We start from the raw sequence: 19,352 nt of genomic DNA on the forward strand, positions 1-19,352 counted from the left end.
AGGGTCCCAAATACACAACATAACCTTATACCTAAAGAAGATAGAAGAGGAGCAGCAAGTAAAACCCAAAGCCAGCAGAAGAGAAATAATAAAGATTAGAGCAGAAGTAAATGATATAGAAACAAACAAACAAAAAAAAACCCAGTAAAACGATCAATCTAAAAGCTAGTTTTTTGAAAAAATAAACAAAATTGATAAACCCCTAGCCAGACTTCTCAAAAAGAAAAGAGAGAAGACCCAAGTCAATAAAATCACGAAAGAAAGAGGAGAGATCACAACCAACACCACAGACATGCAAACAATTGTAAGAGAATACTATGAAAAATTATAGGCCAACAAACTGGACAATCTGGAAGAGTGGAAAAATTCCTAGAAACTCACACACTACCAAAACTCAAACAGGAAGAAACAGAAATTGCAACAGGCCATACCAGCAAAGAATTAAATCATTTATCAAAAATCTCCCCAACAAATAAGATTCCTGGGCCAGATGGCTTCCCAGGGGAATTCTACCAGACATTTAAAGAAGAGTTAATACCTATTCTTCTCAAACTATTCCAAAAAATAGAAATGGAAGGAAACCTTCCAAACTTATTCTATGAAGCCAGCATTACCTTGATTCCCAAACGAGACAAAGACCCCACTAAAAAGGAGAATTACAGGTCAATATCCCTAATGAACCTGGATGTTAAAATTCTCAACAAGATACTAGCAAATTGAATTCAAGTATGCATTAAAAAAATTACTCACCATGATCAAGTAGAATTTATTCCTGGGCTATAGGACTGGTTCAATATTTGCAAATCAATCAATGTGATACACCACATTAATAAAAGAAAAGATAAGAACCATATTGTCCTCAATAGATGCAGAAAAATCATTTGACAAAACACAGCATTTTTTTCTTCATAAAAGCCCTCAAGAAAGTAGGTATAGAATAAACATACATCAACATCATAAAAACCATATATGAAAAGCCCACAGTCATATCATCCTCAGTGGGGAAAAACTGAGAGCTTTGCCCCTAAGGTCAGGAACACGACAGGGAGGTCCACTGTCACTATTATTGTTCAACATAGTACTGGAAGTCCTAGCCTCAGCAATCAGACAACAGAAAAGAAATACAAGGCACACAAATTGGCAAAGAAGTCAACCTTTCACTCTTCGCAGATGACATGATACTCTACACGGAAAACCCAAAAGACCACCAAAATACTGTTAGAACTGACACCTGAATTCAGGAGTCACAGGATATAAGATCAACATACACAAATGGGTTGCATTTCTAAATACCGATAATAAAGCAGCAGAAAGAGAAATTAAGGAATCTATCCCATTTATGGTTTCACCAAAGACCATAAGATACATAGGAATAAACCTAACCAAAGAGGTAACAGATAAGATGTATGCTGAAAACTATAGAAAACTATGGACTCCATCATCAACTTATGAATGGATAAAGAAGATGTGGTATATATGTATATAAAATGGAATATAAAAGAATGAAATCTTGCCATTTGCAATCACATTGATGGAACTAGAGTGTATGATGCTAAGCAAAATAAGTCAGTCAGAGAAAGACCAATACAATTGGATTTCACTCATATATGGAATTTTAATAAACAAGAGACAAGCAAAGAAAAAGAGAGGGGTGGGGCGCAAATCAAGAAATAGACTCTTAACTATAGAGAACAAACTGATGGTTACCAGAGAGGAGGTTGGTGGGAGTATTGATGAAATAGGTGATGGGGATTAAAGAGTGCAATTTGTACACTTGAAGCTAATATTACACCATATGCTAACTGGAATTTAAATAAAAGCTTAAAAAAATGGCACAGGCTCTTTGGAAAGCAAATTAGTAGTTCCTTATAAGTTAAACATAGAGTTACCATGTAACCCAGCATTTCTGCTCCATAGTATATCCTGAAGAGAACTGAAAACGTATGTCCACATAAAAACTTGTACGTGAACCTTTATAGTAGCATTATTCATAATAGTGAAAAAGTTGAAATTACCCAAATATCCATTAACCGACAAATGTAGAAACAGAATGTTTATATCCATACAATGGAATATTATTTATATATAAAGAGAAATGGACTGATACAGGGTACAACATGGATGAACCTTGAAAATGTTATAGTAAATACAAAGAAGCCAGACACAAAAAGGCCACAATTGTATAATTCCATTTTTATGAAATGTTTTTAATAGGTAAATCTATAGAGTCAGGAAAGTAAATTAGTCATTGCTAGGGTATGGAGAGAGTGGAATGGGGAGTGACTCCTAATGGGGATGGCATTTCTTTTTGGTGTAATAAAAATATCTTACCCCCCTCTCTGCCCCTTCCCCGCTCATGCTCTGTGTCTCTCTGTCTCTCAATAGTAAATAAACATTTTTTAAAAAGTGGCGGGAGGTGCCTGGGTGGCACAGTCAGTTGGGCATCTGACTTCGGCTCAGGTCATGATCTTAGAGTTTGTGAGTTCGAGCCCCGCTCAGAGGCTCAGAGCCTGGAGCCTGTCTCAGATTCTGTGTCTCCCTCTCTCTCTGCCCCTCCCCCACTCATGCTCTGTGTCTCTCTGTCTCTCAATAATAAACGTTTTTAAAAAATGTCTTAGGGGCGCCTGGGTGGCTCAGTCGGTTAAACATCCGACTTCGGCTCAGGTCATGATCTCATAGTTTGTGAGTTCGAGCCCTGCATTGGGCTCTGTGCTGACGACTCGGAGCCTGGAGCCTGCTTCTGCTTCTGTGTCTCCCTCTCTTTCTGCCCCTAACCCACTAGCATTCTGTCCCTGTCTCTCTCAAAAATAAATACACATTTAAAAAAATTTTTTTTAAATGTCTTAAAATGAGATAGTGGTGGTGATTGTACAACTTTGTGAAGGTACTGAAAAAAAACACTGAATGATATACTTTAAAGGAGTGATTGTATGGTATATGGATTTATAAATGATTTGGAAGCTTTGAAAATAATGAGTTAAGCTTTTAGTATATGATAAATTTAAATATATACTCTGTGTGTGTGTGTGTGTGTGTGTGTGTGTTGGCTCTTTCATAATTTTTCACTAATGATATGCTAGTCAACTCTCTGGAAACATGAGACGTGTTTAGACATGGGGCATGCACATTACGAATATTAAATACTTTCAAAGTTGTATCTCATTGCATCTAGGACAGGGAAGATTTACTAGAGCATTATCCCTGTCTCTGCTTCTAATGGCTTAAAATGAAGATGATAATGAATGAATAAGTCTCTAAAAGAAATATTGCCAAAAACAAAATCAGGAAAGCCATTCAGTGCTGACAGTGACTAGTAAAAAATGCAAAGGTGAAGTTATAGGAAAATAAAAAGTCAGAATAAGCCTATTATTTAGTTTCTCGACCATAAAAATGCCTGAGCTTATTATAAAGCATTCTTTTGGCTCTGGCCCCTTTTCCTGTCTTTGGCTATTCAGGGGAAAAATTGGATTTTAACACAAGAAGTAATTTCAATGCTAAGCCCTCTTATGAAAAGATTTCCAAGTACCCTGGGAACAAGTCAAAATCAGGCATCTCAGTGGGAAAAATGTTCACACTCTAAACATAAAGAACAGATTAATTACATAACGCCCCTTTCTGAGGCACAATGTTGTATTGTTCGTTTTTTCGTAAATGTGTAGTGGGTTTTAAATACATGAACTAGCTAATCTCTAACTGTATAGATAACTGTAGTTCTGTACTGTTTCAATTCTTTAGAAATAACAAAACTGCTATGAATATGTTAAAATTCCTGAAAAGAAAACCAGCAGCTATTAGTGTACTATAATCATCATATATACCAATCTTCAGGGATTTAGTGTTTAATTTAAAGAATTTCTTTATCATTTTTATAATTTTTCTGTATTCTGGCATGTCAGCAGCCAATTTAGTATAATTTAACACAAGGTCTAGAGGTTTTCAGTCAGGATTAGAAGTATGCCTGTATGAAGTGCTACTTTTTTTTAAAAATGTATTTATTAATTTTGAGACAGAGAGTGGGGAAGGGTCACAGAGAGAGGGAGAAAGAGAGAATCCTGAGCAGGCTCCATGCTAACAGCACAAAGCCCAATGCGGGGCTCAAATTCACAAAAGTCATGAGATCGTGACCTGCGCCAAAGTCCAGTGCTTAACTGATTGAGCCACCCAGGAGCCCCACAAGAACTACAGCTTTTTAAGTAGCAAAAGCCTGTAACAACTCTTGAAATCCTTTCACAAAACTTTCTCACAAACATCAAGAGTCTGTTGTATTGAATTCCCATCTTTTGATGGTACATCTATAAACCAAACTTCCTAACAGATATGTCCTAGGGGTCTATATAAAACCTCCAGATCCTCACATACCTCCATGACATATAATTTGGAAATCTCCTGATACTTTTCTATTAATGGCTTTATATTAATGCTTCTACATGCCCCAGGCTTTCTCATACTTTCTTCAAAAGGTACTTGTTACCTCAGCATATCCCCACACTTCAAGTAAACATTGTGAACTTCCCTGTCGTGTGAGCAGGGGAGAGGGGCAGAGAGAAAGAATCTTAAGCAGGCTATGCACTCAGTGCAGAGCCCAACGTGGGGCTCGATCCTACAACCCTGGGATAATGACCTGAGCCAAAATCAAGAGTCAGAGGCTTAGCTGACTGAGCCACCCGAGTGTCCCAACCCAGTTTTCTTTATAGAACACAGTACTGACCAAAATAGCTTTTTCTTTTTTTCACATAGCATGTATGGTGGGATAATTCACATATTAGATGGGTGCCCCCACTTTACCTGACAGGCTACGCTGTATTAATCTAAAATGTCCTAGGCTCCTGGGTGGCTTGCTTGGTTAAGCGGCCAACTCTTGATTTTGGCTCAGGTCATGATCTTACAGTTCATGGGTTTGAGTCCCACGTCGGGCTCCGTGCTGACAGTGTGAACCCTGCTTGGGATTCTGTCTCTCTCCCTCTCTGCCGCTGCCCTGCTCATGCCCTCTCTCTCTTTCTCTCTCAAAATAAATAAATAAACTTAGAAAAACATAAAATGTCCACTTTCTGGCTGGGACCCTGATCTTTCCTTTTGGGTTCTGTTACTGGTCCTAACCTTTAGTTTTTTTAATCCATGAGAGACATTTTTTTGCAAAGAAACAAAGTTTTTATCACTTCACAGGAGCTATTTCATAGGCAAGGAAGAATGGAAAGTAGTATGGATCGTGGGCTGCAAGGCTGTCCTGCTAATTGATACATTGCAGATACTCTCCAGCCTTGCTATGGAATGACACAAATCTGCGCCTTCAAAAATTCCATTTATTACACGTCTTCAACCTTCAGGCTGCTAAGCTAGTCAGTATCACTAATCTTTTTAAAAAATTATTTTAGGGGCGCCTGGGTGGCGCAGTCGGTTAAGCGTCCGACTTCAGCCAGGTCACGATCTCGCGGTCCGTGAGTTCGAGCCCCGCGTCAGGCTCTGGGCTGATGGCTCAGAGCCTGGAGCCTGTTTCCGATTCTGTGTCTCCCTCTCTCTCTGCCCCTCCCCCGTTCATGCTCTGTCTCTCTCTGTCCCAAAAAAATAAATAAACGTTGAAAAAAAAATTAAAAAAAAATTATTTTAAAATAATTTCAGACTTACAGAAGGCCTTCTAGAACTGCCGTATACCCTTCATCCTGATTACCCAAATGTTAACCTTTTACCTTCTTTGTTTTGTCATTCTTTCATAATAGTTAGATTCGTAGACAGATGGGTTTTTCTCTTAAGAACCATTTCTTATTATATATATATATGTATATATATGTGTGTGTATATATATATATATATAATAAAATATGATATGATACCATATCATATATATCTTAGGATATATAAGTTGCAGCTATAATGCCCATTTACCCCTAAATACTTGAGTATGTGTTTCTGAAAAGAAAAAAAAAGACATTAAAAAAAGCAGGTAGAATTCCATTATCAAATTAATGAAATTAACATTGATATAATATTATTATCTTATTTGTACACCTTATTGAAATTTCACCAGTTGAATTACTGGTGTCCTTTATAGCAAAAATGTATGTATTTATGTATTTATTTATGTATTTGCATTGGTATGGACTTATGGATTCTTATTTTATTTAGTGAATATAATTTTAATGCCCAGCTTGCACAGGTTTGGCCAGTGAGTACCTTTATAAGCTGGCTCATCTGTGCTTTTGATATGTTCCCATCAGCATTTTTTTCTTGGTGGCACAAGAAGAGTTCTATACTCTTCTTGTATATTCCCAGAATTAGCCCTAGAATCAGCCATTCCTCCAAGAAACCTAGATTCTTCTAGTGGAAAGTGACATTTAGAAACCAAAATCCTGGTGCTAGAAATGATCATTGCTACCGGGATGTCATTGCTTTAAGACCTGTGGTATACACATTACCTATCTATCACCCATAAATATATCTGTTTGTCCATCTGTCTGTCTCCACGCTAAGGCTTCCAGTTCCAGTCCCATACCACAGAGTTCTTTCTGGATATCTCTTTTTCTATTTTTTTTTTCAACGTTTATTTATTTTTGGGACAGAGAGAGACAGAGCATGAACGGGGGAGGGGCAGAGAGAGAGGGAGACACAGAATCGGAAACAGGCTCCAGGCTCCGAGCCATCAGCCCAGAGCCTGACGCGGGGCTCGAACTCACGGACCGCGAGATCGTGACCTGGCTGAAGTCCGACGCTCAACCGACTGCGCCACCCAGGCGCCCCCTCTCTTTCTATTTTTAAAACTCCTTTCTCTCACAGTGAGAAACCTGGCTCCTTTTATCTACAATGTATATATTTCCTCAATCCTATAATACACGGAAAATAGTTTTAGAATTGCTAGCCTATACTACTATGAAAAATAAATCTATTCCCCAAAATTCAATATTTGTTTATAGTTCTTTTTGTCTTTAGCCTAATGGTATATACTCAAATGTTAGTGTTCAAAATTTACTTGGGTTATGTTATTAATTTGAAATACAGTTAGATTCATTTCTTTAGTCTGTTCTATTTTAGAGGTTTTTTTCCTATATTTTTCTTGATTTTTTTTGAGTGTGTGCAATATACTTCCAATAATCAGAACCATAAAAATGACATACTAAGATAAATATCACTTCCCTATACTTTGTGTCAGTTTCCTCCCCACCCATCTTCTCTACCCTATTTCCCTTACATCTGCTATCTGTAGCCAATTTTGTCAGTTTCTAGAATATTCTTACAGTGTTTCTTTTTGTACAAATGAGCAGATATAATGCATATATTCTTACTTTTCCCATATCAATTCATGGAACTCTTCATTTATTTTGACATCTGCATGGTCTTCCACATATAGATTTGCCATAGTCGTTCAATCATTGCCCTCTGGGTGGACATTTAGATTGTTTTCAGTATGTTTCAGTTACAGTTATGCAATGAATAACCTTGTCCACATATATTCTTTTTTGTTGGAAGTGTATATTTATGGTAAATTTCTAGGGTGGGATTGCTAATCCTAAGTGAAATAAGTCAGCCAGAGAAAAACAAATGCCCATATGATCTCACTCATAGGCGGAATTTAAGAAATAAAACAAATGAGCAAAGGAAAAAAAAGAGCAACAAACCAAGAAACAGACTCTTAACTATAGAGAACAAACTGATGGTTACCAAAGAGGAGGCAGATAGGAGGATGGGTAAAATATGTGATGGGGATTAAAGAGTACACTTTATCATGATGGAAAAATAAATAAAATAATTTTTAAAATATACTTTTTGTTAAATATTGCCAAATCCTCCCCCCCCCCACCAATTTGTATCAATTTGGTTTCGCGCCACCAATATATGAGAGAACCTGCTTCAACCCAGTCTCACTGACAGAATGTGTTGTTTTTTGCCAATACCATAGGTAAGAAATGGTTTCTCAGTATAGTTTTGTATTTCTGTTATGAGGAAGAATATCTTTTCAAGTGTATCTTTTTGTGTGTGTGAATTGTGTATGTCTTTTGCACATTTTTTCCATCACGATTTTGATCTTTTTATCCCTTAAGTTATTAAGAGTTCATTATAGGTTTGGACTTCTTAGCTCTTTATCTGTGATATATACTTACTGCAAATACCTTCTCCTGCTTTGTCATTTGTCTTTTTTTTTTTTTTTTTTTTTTTTGCTTGTGGTGTTTTGTGTCATGTGTTTGTTTTTTTTTTTTTTTTTTAAATCTAGCCAAAGTTATTGATGTTTTTCTTTTATTGTCTCTAGGTAGTTATAAGACTTCTTTACACTCAGGTTATATAAGAATTCACTCTGTTTTCTTCTAACACTTGTATCGTTTCATATGCTTGCATTTCTATTTCTGGTCCATTTGGGGTTTATTCTTGTGATTGGTATGAGGTATGTATATAATTTTTCTTTTTCAAAGAGCTATGCAATGATACTAGAATTTTATTTATAAGCTATGGATCTTTATGTAAAAGTCTTTGCCATTTGAGATGCCACCTTTTATCATACACAAAAATTTTTGTATGTGCTTTTGTATGTGCTTTCTATTGAATTCAGTGGTTTTAACTGTCTTTTCATATGCTGGTGCAGCATTGTTTTAATTATACAGATTTTATAGTATGTGTTAATATCAGATAGTGTTAATGCCCCCTCATAGTTTTTCTTTTCCAGCTTTTATCATAGCCATTCTTGGATGTTTCTTTTTCTGTATGAATTATAATATTAAGTTTTCTAGGTCCATAAAAACAGGTTGGTATTTCTACTGAGATTATGTTAAATTTATAAGTTAAGATGGAGAGAGTTGGCATCTTTTTAATGTTGAATTGTTCTATCCCAGAACAAGGGTGTCTTTATTTGCTCAAATCTATTCTTGTGTCTTTTGATAGTGTTTTAATTTTTTCTTCATAAAGATTTCAGACACCTGATGATAAGCTTATTGTTTATCTTTGTGTTTTATCCTTTTTCCTGCCATTGTAAGCAACAGTTTCTCTGATTTTTATCCTCTAAATGGTCATTGTTTGTGTGTATGAAGGCTATTGATTTCTATATATTAATTTATATCCTATTGTCATATTTAATTTTTTTATCATTTGAGATATTTTTATCATTGATTCCCCAGGTATACTATCATATTATCTGGAAATGGAGATGGTTATACTTATGTGACTTTTCTTATCTAAATACATTAGCTGATACCTCCAAGGCAATGTTAAATAGTATTGAAAATATTATATACATGCACACATATTATATGTGTATAATACATATATATATATATTACATAGTTTTAAGCATGTTAAGAAAGGATTCATTTTCTGTTTTCTTCATTATTTTTATCCAGAATGGGTGCTGAATTGTGTAAAAAGCTCTTCAGCATCTGTTATAATAATCGTATGATTTTTCTCCCCAGCTTGATCAATATCATGTTTTATATTAATGGATGTCCTCATACTGAGCAGACTTGCACCACTGGAATGCATCTCACTTTGGCATGGTGTATCATTTTCTGAATGTGTACCACTAGTGTTAAATCCATAAATGCCAAGCTCTGCAACAGTGTCATTCAGAGAATGATATCCCCCAAAAACCAAAACAAAAACCCCCAAAAGAATGATATCCCCTAAGGCAGTTATTGGATTATAGATTTCTACTGACTCAGAACCTCTGGGGAGGGTTTCCAGATTCCATTTCTGAGAGGTCCTCACAGAGGCAGTCCTTATGCACACTGAGAACCATCAGCCTACCATATAGCTTAATGTGGATTTTTTATGGGAAGTTACTGCAAAACCTTATTTACTCTAGCAAGGAATTTTCTCCACGATTCCTTTAAAAACCTGCTTTATATCTTAAAGTTTTAGATCATGAGCCAGCTTCAGGAAAATAAATTGACGATACCAAAAGCTAAAATATTAGCTGTCACCTGACTGTCCATTTATCCATTTATCCATTCACTCATTTATTCACCTTCCTTTAGCACTATGCAATGATAGGGGTACAAAAATGTATAAGACCTCCATAAGAGTAGAAGAAATGGAGGATTAAATGAATGTAAAATAATATACTAGGTGTTATGTTAGAAATATTTTCCAGGAGGGGCGCCTGGGTGGCGCAGTCGGTTAAGCGTCCGACTTCAGCCAGGTCACGATCTCGTGGTCCGCGAGTTCGAGCCCCGCGTCGGGCTCTGGGCTGATGGCTCAGAGCCTGGAGCCTGCTTCCGATTCTGTGTCTCCTTCTCTCTCTGCCCCTCCCCCGTTCATGCTCTGTCTCTCTCTGTCCCAAAAATAAATAAACGTTGAAAAAAAAAATTTAAAAAAAGAAATATTTTCCAGGAATTTTATGGGTCTGATAGGCTTAAAAGAGGAAATACTTCTTTCTCCTGGATCAGAGATTTCAGGAGTTGATGCTTTAGATGAGCCATCTTTCCAATATAACATTAACAAATGGGGAAGAAATTTATTTACAAAATCTTATGTACGTGAACCTTTTTAGGAACGCATCTCTTACACATCATGTACTAGTACATCAACACATCAACTCTTGGCAAACAAAGCTACAATATTATTTACATATATAAGGGAAGGGTTATCTGTAAATGGACCAATCTCTCTATATAACCTATGAATGAATTTCTTTCCAAGACCCTCATATTTGATAGAAATACCGAGTAACATCAACAGGATAATAGAAAGCATCAGTAATACATGGAAACTTCAGTAAACAGAACATGAACCGCCATTGTTTCTGTTAGAATGCTTCAGATTCTCTTAAAGGAGAAAAATTATATTCTCTTTCTATTAGAATTCGTGATGGTTTTGCTCTGCTCCATTTATTCTTAGTATAAGACTTTCCTTATCCAGGACAACTGCTGTGTGGGAGAAGGACCATAAAATTGTGTGACTGACATTCATGCCAGGATAATGGTTATGGGTTGGCTTGGTATGGAATGCATTTCTTCTTATCACACGAATGGCCTTCATGTGATGAGAGGGCAGCATTTTAAAGTACAAACCTGGTACTGCTTGCTCTGGAGAAAATTCTCCAAAGTCAAATGTAGTTAGGTTCTTTCATTTCCTGATTTTAATGATTTAGAAGGAGTGTTATTCAATTGCCAACATTTTTATTTACACAAAGTCTATAAAATTTAACTGCTGCTGTGTGTTGAAAATGCTGCAAACTATGTCTATATCAAGTAGTTTAGGCATTCATATTTTTGCATCTGATTTAAGCGGCAGCAAGTGTGAACCAAGGTAGATGCAAATGTGACACTGATGTCTTGGTTATCTACTCTGGCTCTGCTTTAATTATCACTCGTTAGTAGTTGCTCATCCAATCATTAAAATACATGTTCACATTTGATATGTTTTTGATTGCCTCAGAAAAAGTAATTCATAGCAAACACTCCAGTATGGTTTTTTAATGTGTATCCATCCATATTAATAGTACAAGATTCTTCTGATAGCAAAAATAGATCCTGGGTGAGTTCTGATATTACACACACACACACACACACACACACACACACACACACACACTATACAATCTATTCTTAACCACCTATTTAATGAGTATATTTGTTTTGAAAAACAGTAAAATGTAATGTGCCTTTATTGAGCTAGGTCATATTCATTTGAATACTTTCTTTTTTACTTTATAGTTGGCAATCAGTGGATAAATTACATATCATTCTGTGGCCTTAGAACGCATGCAGAGCTTGAAGGAAACCTAGTCACTGAGCTCATCTATGTCCACAGCAAGTTGCTAATTGCTGATGACAACACTGTTATTATTGGTAAGTACATGGTCTCTAATTGTGTTGCTTGCTGGTTGACTTCACGCAAAAATCCTTCTTTCTCTTCCTCCCAAGATTCCTTTGCAGTTGACAGGGACTCTAACATGTTATCTAAAACATTTCTGGAGCAGTCTTTTTCACTTGTGTCCTTTCTAATAATCTCTGTTTTCATCTGTGAAGAAACAAAGGCACAGAGCAACTAAATAACCATTGTGCAAATTACAGTATCCAGAGCAGTGGTTTAACCCAGCAGTATAGTAATCAGTTGTTCTCATTAATTCTTTATTACCTCCTTATTTTTATTTTGAATCTAAGTACCTAGATTTTGGGGGCTGGAGGGGAAGACATGGGGAGGGAAAATGAACAGCCCAACTGTCCATTGTCTGATGCATGGATAAAGAAGTACTATATATATATATATAGTACTATATTTATACTATAGTACTATATTTATATATATATAAAGAAGTGCTAGCTCTCTCTCTCTGTCTCTCTTTCTCTCATGTATATATATGTGTGTATATATGTGTATATATATGTATATATATGTATACACACACATATCTATATCTATATCTATATCTATATCTATATCTATATCTATATCTATATCTACATGTACTAAGTGAAATAAATCAGAGAAAGAAAATGCCATATGATTTCACTCGTGTGGAATTTAAGAAATAAAACAAATGAGCAAAGGGGAAAAACAAGAGAGAGACAGAGAGACAGAGAGGCAAACCTAGAAACAGATTCTTAACTGTAGAGAACAAACTGATGATTACCCCAGGGGAGGTGGGTGGGGGCACGGGTTAAATAGGTGATGGGATCAAGGAATTCACTTGTCATGAGCATTGGGTGATGTATGGAAGTGTTGAGTCATTAAACTGTACACCTGAAACTAATATACTGTATGTTAACTAACTGGAACTTAAATAAAAACTCAAGAAAATAAATTTCCAGGAAAAAATGTATAAAATGTATTTTCTCCACTATAATAAGGTACTTCCCTATTCTTTGAGAAACTAAATGTTGTAGAGTGTTTTGAAATCTTTTGGCAGTAAATATGCCTTTTCCATCCCTATCCTCCACTGATAAAAAACAAAACTTCATATCTAGGAATAATGAGATTGTCTTCTCTGGAATATGAGTTGAAAAAACAGAAAAAGTAATTCTGAAACCAGAAAATGTATAGACCACAGTGTGGTGATACATATATATGTGTAGACACACACACACACACACACACACACACACACACACACATTCTTTTAATACTTACCCAGGGCATTTGGAAAAATATCTGTGTCTTCTGTCTGTTGCTCTCTTAGGATCAAAGCTCGTCCGGGATTTATCGACTTTCCTATTCCCCCAATAAACAAGGTTTCTCTTATTTTCCCCAAGCGACTCAGGCCTTGCTCTTCAGAAGCCAATCTCAGAATATTTTCATATTAAATTTGTCAATGACAGTTGGAGAGGAGGAGTACTGATGTTTGCTGAAATGGAAAAACAAACAAACAAAGCCAAATAAAATTCAGTTGATTTCTTCAGCAAGATTTCAAAAGTCTGGAAGTTAAAATTGACAGATGTACATATTTTCCTTTTAAAGCTCATTTTGGCTTTCAGCCTGCTGTACTTTAAATAAAAGTATAGATGAAGAGTACTTTGCAGTAACAGAGCTAATGATTAAATAGATTTGTTGAGTTTTTTAACTGACTTATTTTCTAGAAAGTTCTGTGAATTTTCCAAGGCTACCGTTTATTTAGGCTAGCAATAATCCGTCTTGCACATAATTCTTACCCATTTTCTCGAAACCAAAGTAGTGGCCTTGGGAGTCTGAAGAGGTCTTACTTGCTAGTCTTTAGGGGCTGGATTTTTCTCTTTCCCCAAGGGCAAAACAGATTTCCCCACAGAAAAGCCAAAGATACTTTTGTGTTCTCTGTCTCAGGGGAAACTCTAAGAGAAGCAAGTTTGTTGCTGCTCTAAATTCATAACACAGAGAACAGTATTTCAAATTCTCAGAGAGGAGTTTGAGAAGTTAGGTTGAAAATAACTTACAGGTGTTAAGCAAGCATTTAAAAGCTTAAAAGAAGTTAAAGTAGCCTGTGGCTAAAGTTTCTAACATGGCAAAAGTACGCCAGGGTTATTGAACAATTGACAGAAGAAAAACATCTAATTTTTATTCTCACATTTTCCTCACAAGGAAATACTTGTTTTCCTGCACTACAGATCTCTTCTGTGTGGAGTTTTAATTATCCCTTGCCCTAATGCCCCTGCTGCTCATGAAATCTGTGGCCAAGTCCACTTTTCTAATCCATCTTAATATTGGCACTTAACCAAACTAACATTTTGTTTGCTTTCCTAAACAAAACAAGGCTCTCCTTAACTAGAATTAGAGTATCCTGTTGACTAAATGAAATGATGTGTGTGTGTGTGTGTGTGTGTGTGTGTGTGTGTGTGTGTGTAATCCACTACAGAGCACAATGGGGAGACATAAAACTTGAATCAAACAATGCCACTGCCCCACAGGGCTCAAGGTCTAGAGGGGAGGGAGGTGCTCTTTCCACCTAACACCAGAAACGTCAGAGTGGGTATTGCCGAGCGGGAGTCAGAGGGCCCAGAGGCGTCAATGAGATTGGTAGGTGGGAAACTATGTAGAAGTAATGAGTATCAGTCCTGAAAGGACAGGCTTCAGAGTGGCTGAGGAAAGTGTGTAGTTGAACGGCTGCCTACACTTAGCCTAATCCCACAGATCCCAACCCTGGCTGCATTAGAGTTGACTGGGGGGCTTTAAAAATACAGATCAGTGGGGTGCCTGGGTGGTTCAGTCGGTTGAGACTCTTGATTTCAGCTCAGGTCACGATCCCAGGGTCATGGGATCGAGCTTTGTGTCGGGCTCTGCACTGAGTGTGGAGCCTGCTTAAGATTCTCTCTCTCCCCTATTGTCTCTCAAATAAAATCTATGTATAAAATTTGGGGGGAAGTTTATCCGTATCTACAATTTACTGTAAAATGGATCCCCTAAAAAAGGTGCCTTAGTGGATAAAGGGATGGAGGGGTACTGGGGGAAAACTGGTTCCTATTTCTGGAAATTCCAGGATTAATTGGTCTGGTTGGGGCGCAGGCATCAAGGTTTGTTTTTTGTTTTTTTTGGCACCAGTATTTTTAAAAGCCTTGTGGGTGCCACTCACATGCAGTCCAAGCTGAGAAATTCTGAACTGGAAGAACAGAGAACACAAGTGGGTAAAAAGTACTGAGTAGTGCATGTGGACTCCGTAGAAGAATCAGGTTTCCTTTAAAACAAGCTGGGGGCGGGGCGCCTGGGTGGCGCAGTCGGTTAAGCGTCCGACTTCAGCCAGGTCACGATCTCGCGGTCCGTGAGTTCGAGCCCCGCGTCAGGCTCTGGGCTGATGGCTCAGAGCCTGGAGCCTGTTTCCGATTCTGTGTCTCCCTCTCTCTCTGCCCCTCCCCCGTTCATGCTCTGTCGCTCTCTGTCCCAAAAATAAATAAACGTTGAAAAAAAAAATTAAAAAAAAAAAAACAAAAAAAACAAGCTGGGGACACCGGAGTGGCTCCGTTGGTTAAGCATCCGACTTCGGCTCAGGTCATGATCTCATGGTTCATGGGTTCAAGCCCCGCGTTGGGCTCTGTGCTGACAGCTCAGAGCCTGGAGCCTGCTTCAGATTCTGTGTCTCCCCCTCTCTCTGCCCCTCCCCCGCTCACACTCTGTCTTTCTCTGTCTCTTCAGAGATGAATAAACATTAAAAAAAGAGAGAGAAAACAAATCAGCTAAAACAGAGTAGAACTGGTGAATTAGCTGTCTGTGACTGCTAAAACAAATGACTACAAATTTAGTGGTCATTTATTACCCAACAGTTCTGTAGATGAGAAGTCCAACGTGGGTCTCACTGGGCTACAATGAGGGTGTCAGCCGGGCTACATTCCTTCCTGGAGGCTCCAAGAGAGAAGCTAATTCCTTGCCTTTTCCGGTGCTAGAGTCTGTCAGTGGCCCTCTTCCTCTATCCTCGGAAGCAGCAACTTTGTTTCTCTCCGAGAGTTCCCAAAAGTCTCAGCCCAAACTTCTCTAATTACATGTCCCTCTGAATCCTCTTCACTTTTAAAGACCCTTGTGAGGGGCGCCTGGGTGGCTCAGTCGCTTGAGCGTCCGACTTCGGCTCAGGTCATGATCTCGTGGTTCATGGGTTCGAGCCCCGCGTCGGGCTCTGTGCTGACAACTCAGAGCCTGGAGCCTGCTTCGGATTCTGCGTCTCCCTCTCTTTCTCTGCCCCTCACTCACACATGCTCTCTCTCTCTCACTCAAAAATAAACATTAAAAACAAAGAATTAAAAAAAAAAATACTCTTGGGACTGTGTTGGTCCCACCTGGATAATCCAGGTTCATCACCCTGCTTTAAGGCCAGCTGATTAACAACCTTAATTCCCCTTTTCTGTGTAACATAACATATTCCTAGGCTTTGGGGATTAGAACACAGTCATCTTTGGGGGCCATTTTTCTGCCTCCCATAGAATTTTTTTAAAAATGTTTATTTTTTATTGGGAGACAGTGAGAGATAGAGCATGAACATGGGAGGGGCAGAGAGAGGAGGAAACACAGAATCTGAAGTAAGCTCCAGGCTCTGAGCTGTCAGCACAGAGCCTGACGCGGGGCTCGAACCCACAAACCGTGAGACCATGACCTGAGCCAAAGTCGGACGCTCAACCGACTGAGCCATCCGGGCGCCCCAAGACACTTTTTAAAACACAAACCAAATGGGGCGCCTGGGTGGCTCAGTCGGTTAAGTGTCCGACTTCAGCTCAGGTCATGATCTTGCAGTCTGTGGGTTCAAGCCCCGCGTCGGGCTCTGTGCTGACAACTCAGAGCCTGGAGCCTGTTTCAGATTCTTTGTCACCCTCTCTCTCTGACCCTCCCCCATTCATGCTCTGTCTCTCTCTGTCTCAAAAATAAATAAACGTTAAAAAAAAAAATTAAAAAATAAATAAATAAAAATAAAACACAAACCAAGAAGGAAAAGACAGGTAAACCCAACTGCATTAAAATTCAGAACCTTATTCATTAAAAAGCACTATTAAAGAGAATAAAAACATAAACCATAAACTGAAAAAAGGATAATGGCAACACAATATTCAAAACCTACAAAATACTACCATAAATCAATATGAAAAAACATCCAAAGGAAAACGGGCAAAGGAATTGTATAGGCATGTCACCAAAGAGGACATACCTGAGGCCCATAAACATAGGAAAAGACGTTCATCTGCATTAATATGACACAAAGAACAGCTTTTAAAAATACCATTTGGCAAAAATGTAAAAGTTGGACAATCCAGGTATTGACAAAGCTGGAGCACCAGGGACGCCACTCCTATGGAGCACTGGTAAACTCCCACGTGTGCAAACAGGAAACAGATCGCTATGTAGAGTGTTTGTGCATCATAGAAAAACACTAAAAATAACCCAAAACACCCATCAACAGTAGAATGAATAAATAAGTCCTGCTGTGCTCGTTCAAGGAAAATAATGCATTACTATTAGACACAGATAAATCCCAAAGACATAATACTGAATGAAAGAAGCAAATCTCAAAAGATTATCTACATATGGATACATTTAAATTGTGCATGTATGCATATTTAACTTGTACATACATGTTTGCATACATTCTTTTGTATTTTTTTTTATATATCACAACGTTTAAAATGTTTTCTAAAAAGCAGACTTAGGAAAGGTCATTCTCTAAATATTGAATGGTTTTGGGCACCTGGGTGGCTCAGTCGGTTAAGCGCCCGACGCTTGATTTCAGCTCAGGTCATGATCTCACGGTTCGTGAGATCAAGCCCCGAGTCGGACTCTGTGCTGACCGTGCAGAGCCTACTTGGGATTCTGTCTCCTTCACTCATGCTTTCTCTCTGTCTCTCTCTCTCTCAAAATAAACAAACATAAAAAAAAATTGTAGAGCAGTTTATAGATTACTAAATTCTTTCACATAGTCTCACTTAGTTGTCACAAGAACCCTACAAGATCTGTGTTATGATCTCGATTTATGAAAGATCAAATTAAAGCTGGAAAAGGTTAAATGGCTCTGTCCAAATTAACGCTGGGCCAACTGTGAAGCCCAAGGATACGGCTACAAATTTTACAGAAAAATCAAAACGTAAGTACATGCATAAAAGACTATTTGTTGCTAACAAAACAAAGCGTGTCGATGGTTCCCAGCTTACAGAGCTCCAAAGTGCTCCCAAATTTCTGTGAAGTACTTGCTCCATCCTTTCTTTGTCACCCAGGGTCCCCACGGGACCACCATTCACCTCCATAGTTATCGTAGACTTCCGTATCAACTATGTGACGATATTGTGGCAAATGGCAGTAAAATCTCTTTAGGAAGGGTCCAGCTTTTCCTCACGTACAACATGCTGCCATTTAGTCTCAGGGCGGGGCTGCTATCACCTTATACCCTGACTGTCCCCATCACAGAAGGTAGCCTCTGCTCCTGTTCCGTCCAACCCTTCTGCTCTGTGTCTGCAGAAGCAGTGGCATTTGTGACTAAGGGAAGAGGAAGAGAAAAGGTCAGGTTCCTTCTGTAGTTTGTAGGACATCTCAAGGATTCAAAACCATGAATCCATAGTGATGAGTGCAGAAAAACGTGCTGGGGTTTCTGAATACACAGCAGAGGAGTGGAGAAAGCACAGGTTGAACTAATATTAAAATACTTGCCCTTCACATGTGAAAGTCAACATTCTCAGCTCATTTGGATTTCAAAATAGCATGGAAGGAAGTTGATAGAAGCTGTTCGCATACCACACAAGTTAGGCAAGAGAATGTTAAGTCCAAAGCCACTAATGATAATCCGTATTTGAGAGTGGACTCTCTCAGTTGTGAGGCTACTCTGGGGTTTGGCATTCATAAGTATATGACGGTGAGTTAAGTAATCAGACTCTGCAGAGTCTGATTCTTAAGTCTAAATGCTGACTGGGCTGAACTCTGAACTGGTGTGTCTTTTCTCTTTGTGTGCTTAATGATTACATCAGTTAGAATCCTTTGAGCCACCAGATGAAAACTCAGCTAGAATTGTGTGAGACAATAAGGAAAATGTATTACTCTACACACCAAAAGGTAAGAAAGTTGGCTAGTTCAGTGGCCTGAAGACCCGGAGTTTTTCTTCATTCTGCTCTGCTATCTTCAACTTGTCTGCTTGTCCCCTCTTGGTTATAAAATGGCTGCAGCAGCTCCTGGCATCATGTCTTCATCCAACATTCAAACCAGAATATCCAAAGGCTGGAAGAGACCACATTCCGGGCTGGTGTCTGTTTATAAGAAGGAGATAAACTTTCTCAGAAGCCCCTGCAGACTTTTCTTCATGTCACACTGGCTACAATCTTGTCAAGTGCTCATTCCTAAGCCAGTCACGGGCAAAAATCATGAAATTACCATGGCTGGCTTGGACTGATCAAGACTCATGCCTGGGTTAGGGCGGGCCTCCTCTTCCTAAAACTCAGCATCTCTTGATAACCTGAACAAAAGTAAGGTTTTCTTAGCAAGGAAGAATTGAGTGGGGAGGGCAACCAACC

The 19,352-nt window shown here is 38.3% G+C and overlaps 1 protein-coding gene and 1 long non-coding RNA gene across 6 annotated transcripts in view; one reads left to right on the forward strand and one right to left on the reverse strand.

The window, feature by feature from the left end:
- PLD1 (phospholipase D1) overlaps window positions 1-19,352 on the forward strand; it is a 205,797-nt gene that overhangs the window by 173,818 nt on the left and 12,627 nt on the right. For all 5 annotated transcript variants that reach the window (XM_045502972.1, XM_045502974.1, XM_045502975.1 and 2 more), the window contains one exon: window positions 11,631-11,765. In XM_045502972.1, the coding sequence (XP_045358928.1) occupies window positions 11,631-11,765 (135 nt within the window). The remainder of the gene's footprint in view (window positions 1-11,630; window positions 11,766-19,352) is intronic.
- LOC123611249 lies at window positions 6,690-13,727 on the reverse strand. The gene is made up of 3 exons (XR_006718511.1): window positions 13,048-13,727; window positions 10,438-11,937; window positions 6,690-6,732 (listed from the first exon to the last, which is right to left on the reverse strand). It is a non-coding gene; the product is annotated as an uncharacterized LOC123611249 (long non-coding RNA).

This window comes from Leopardus geoffroyi, chromosome C2, assembly GCF_018350155.1.
Source record: "Leopardus geoffroyi isolate Oge1 chromosome C2, O.geoffroyi_Oge1_pat1.0, whole genome shotgun sequence".
NCBI lineage: Eukaryota > Metazoa > Chordata > Mammalia > Carnivora > Felidae > Leopardus > Leopardus geoffroyi.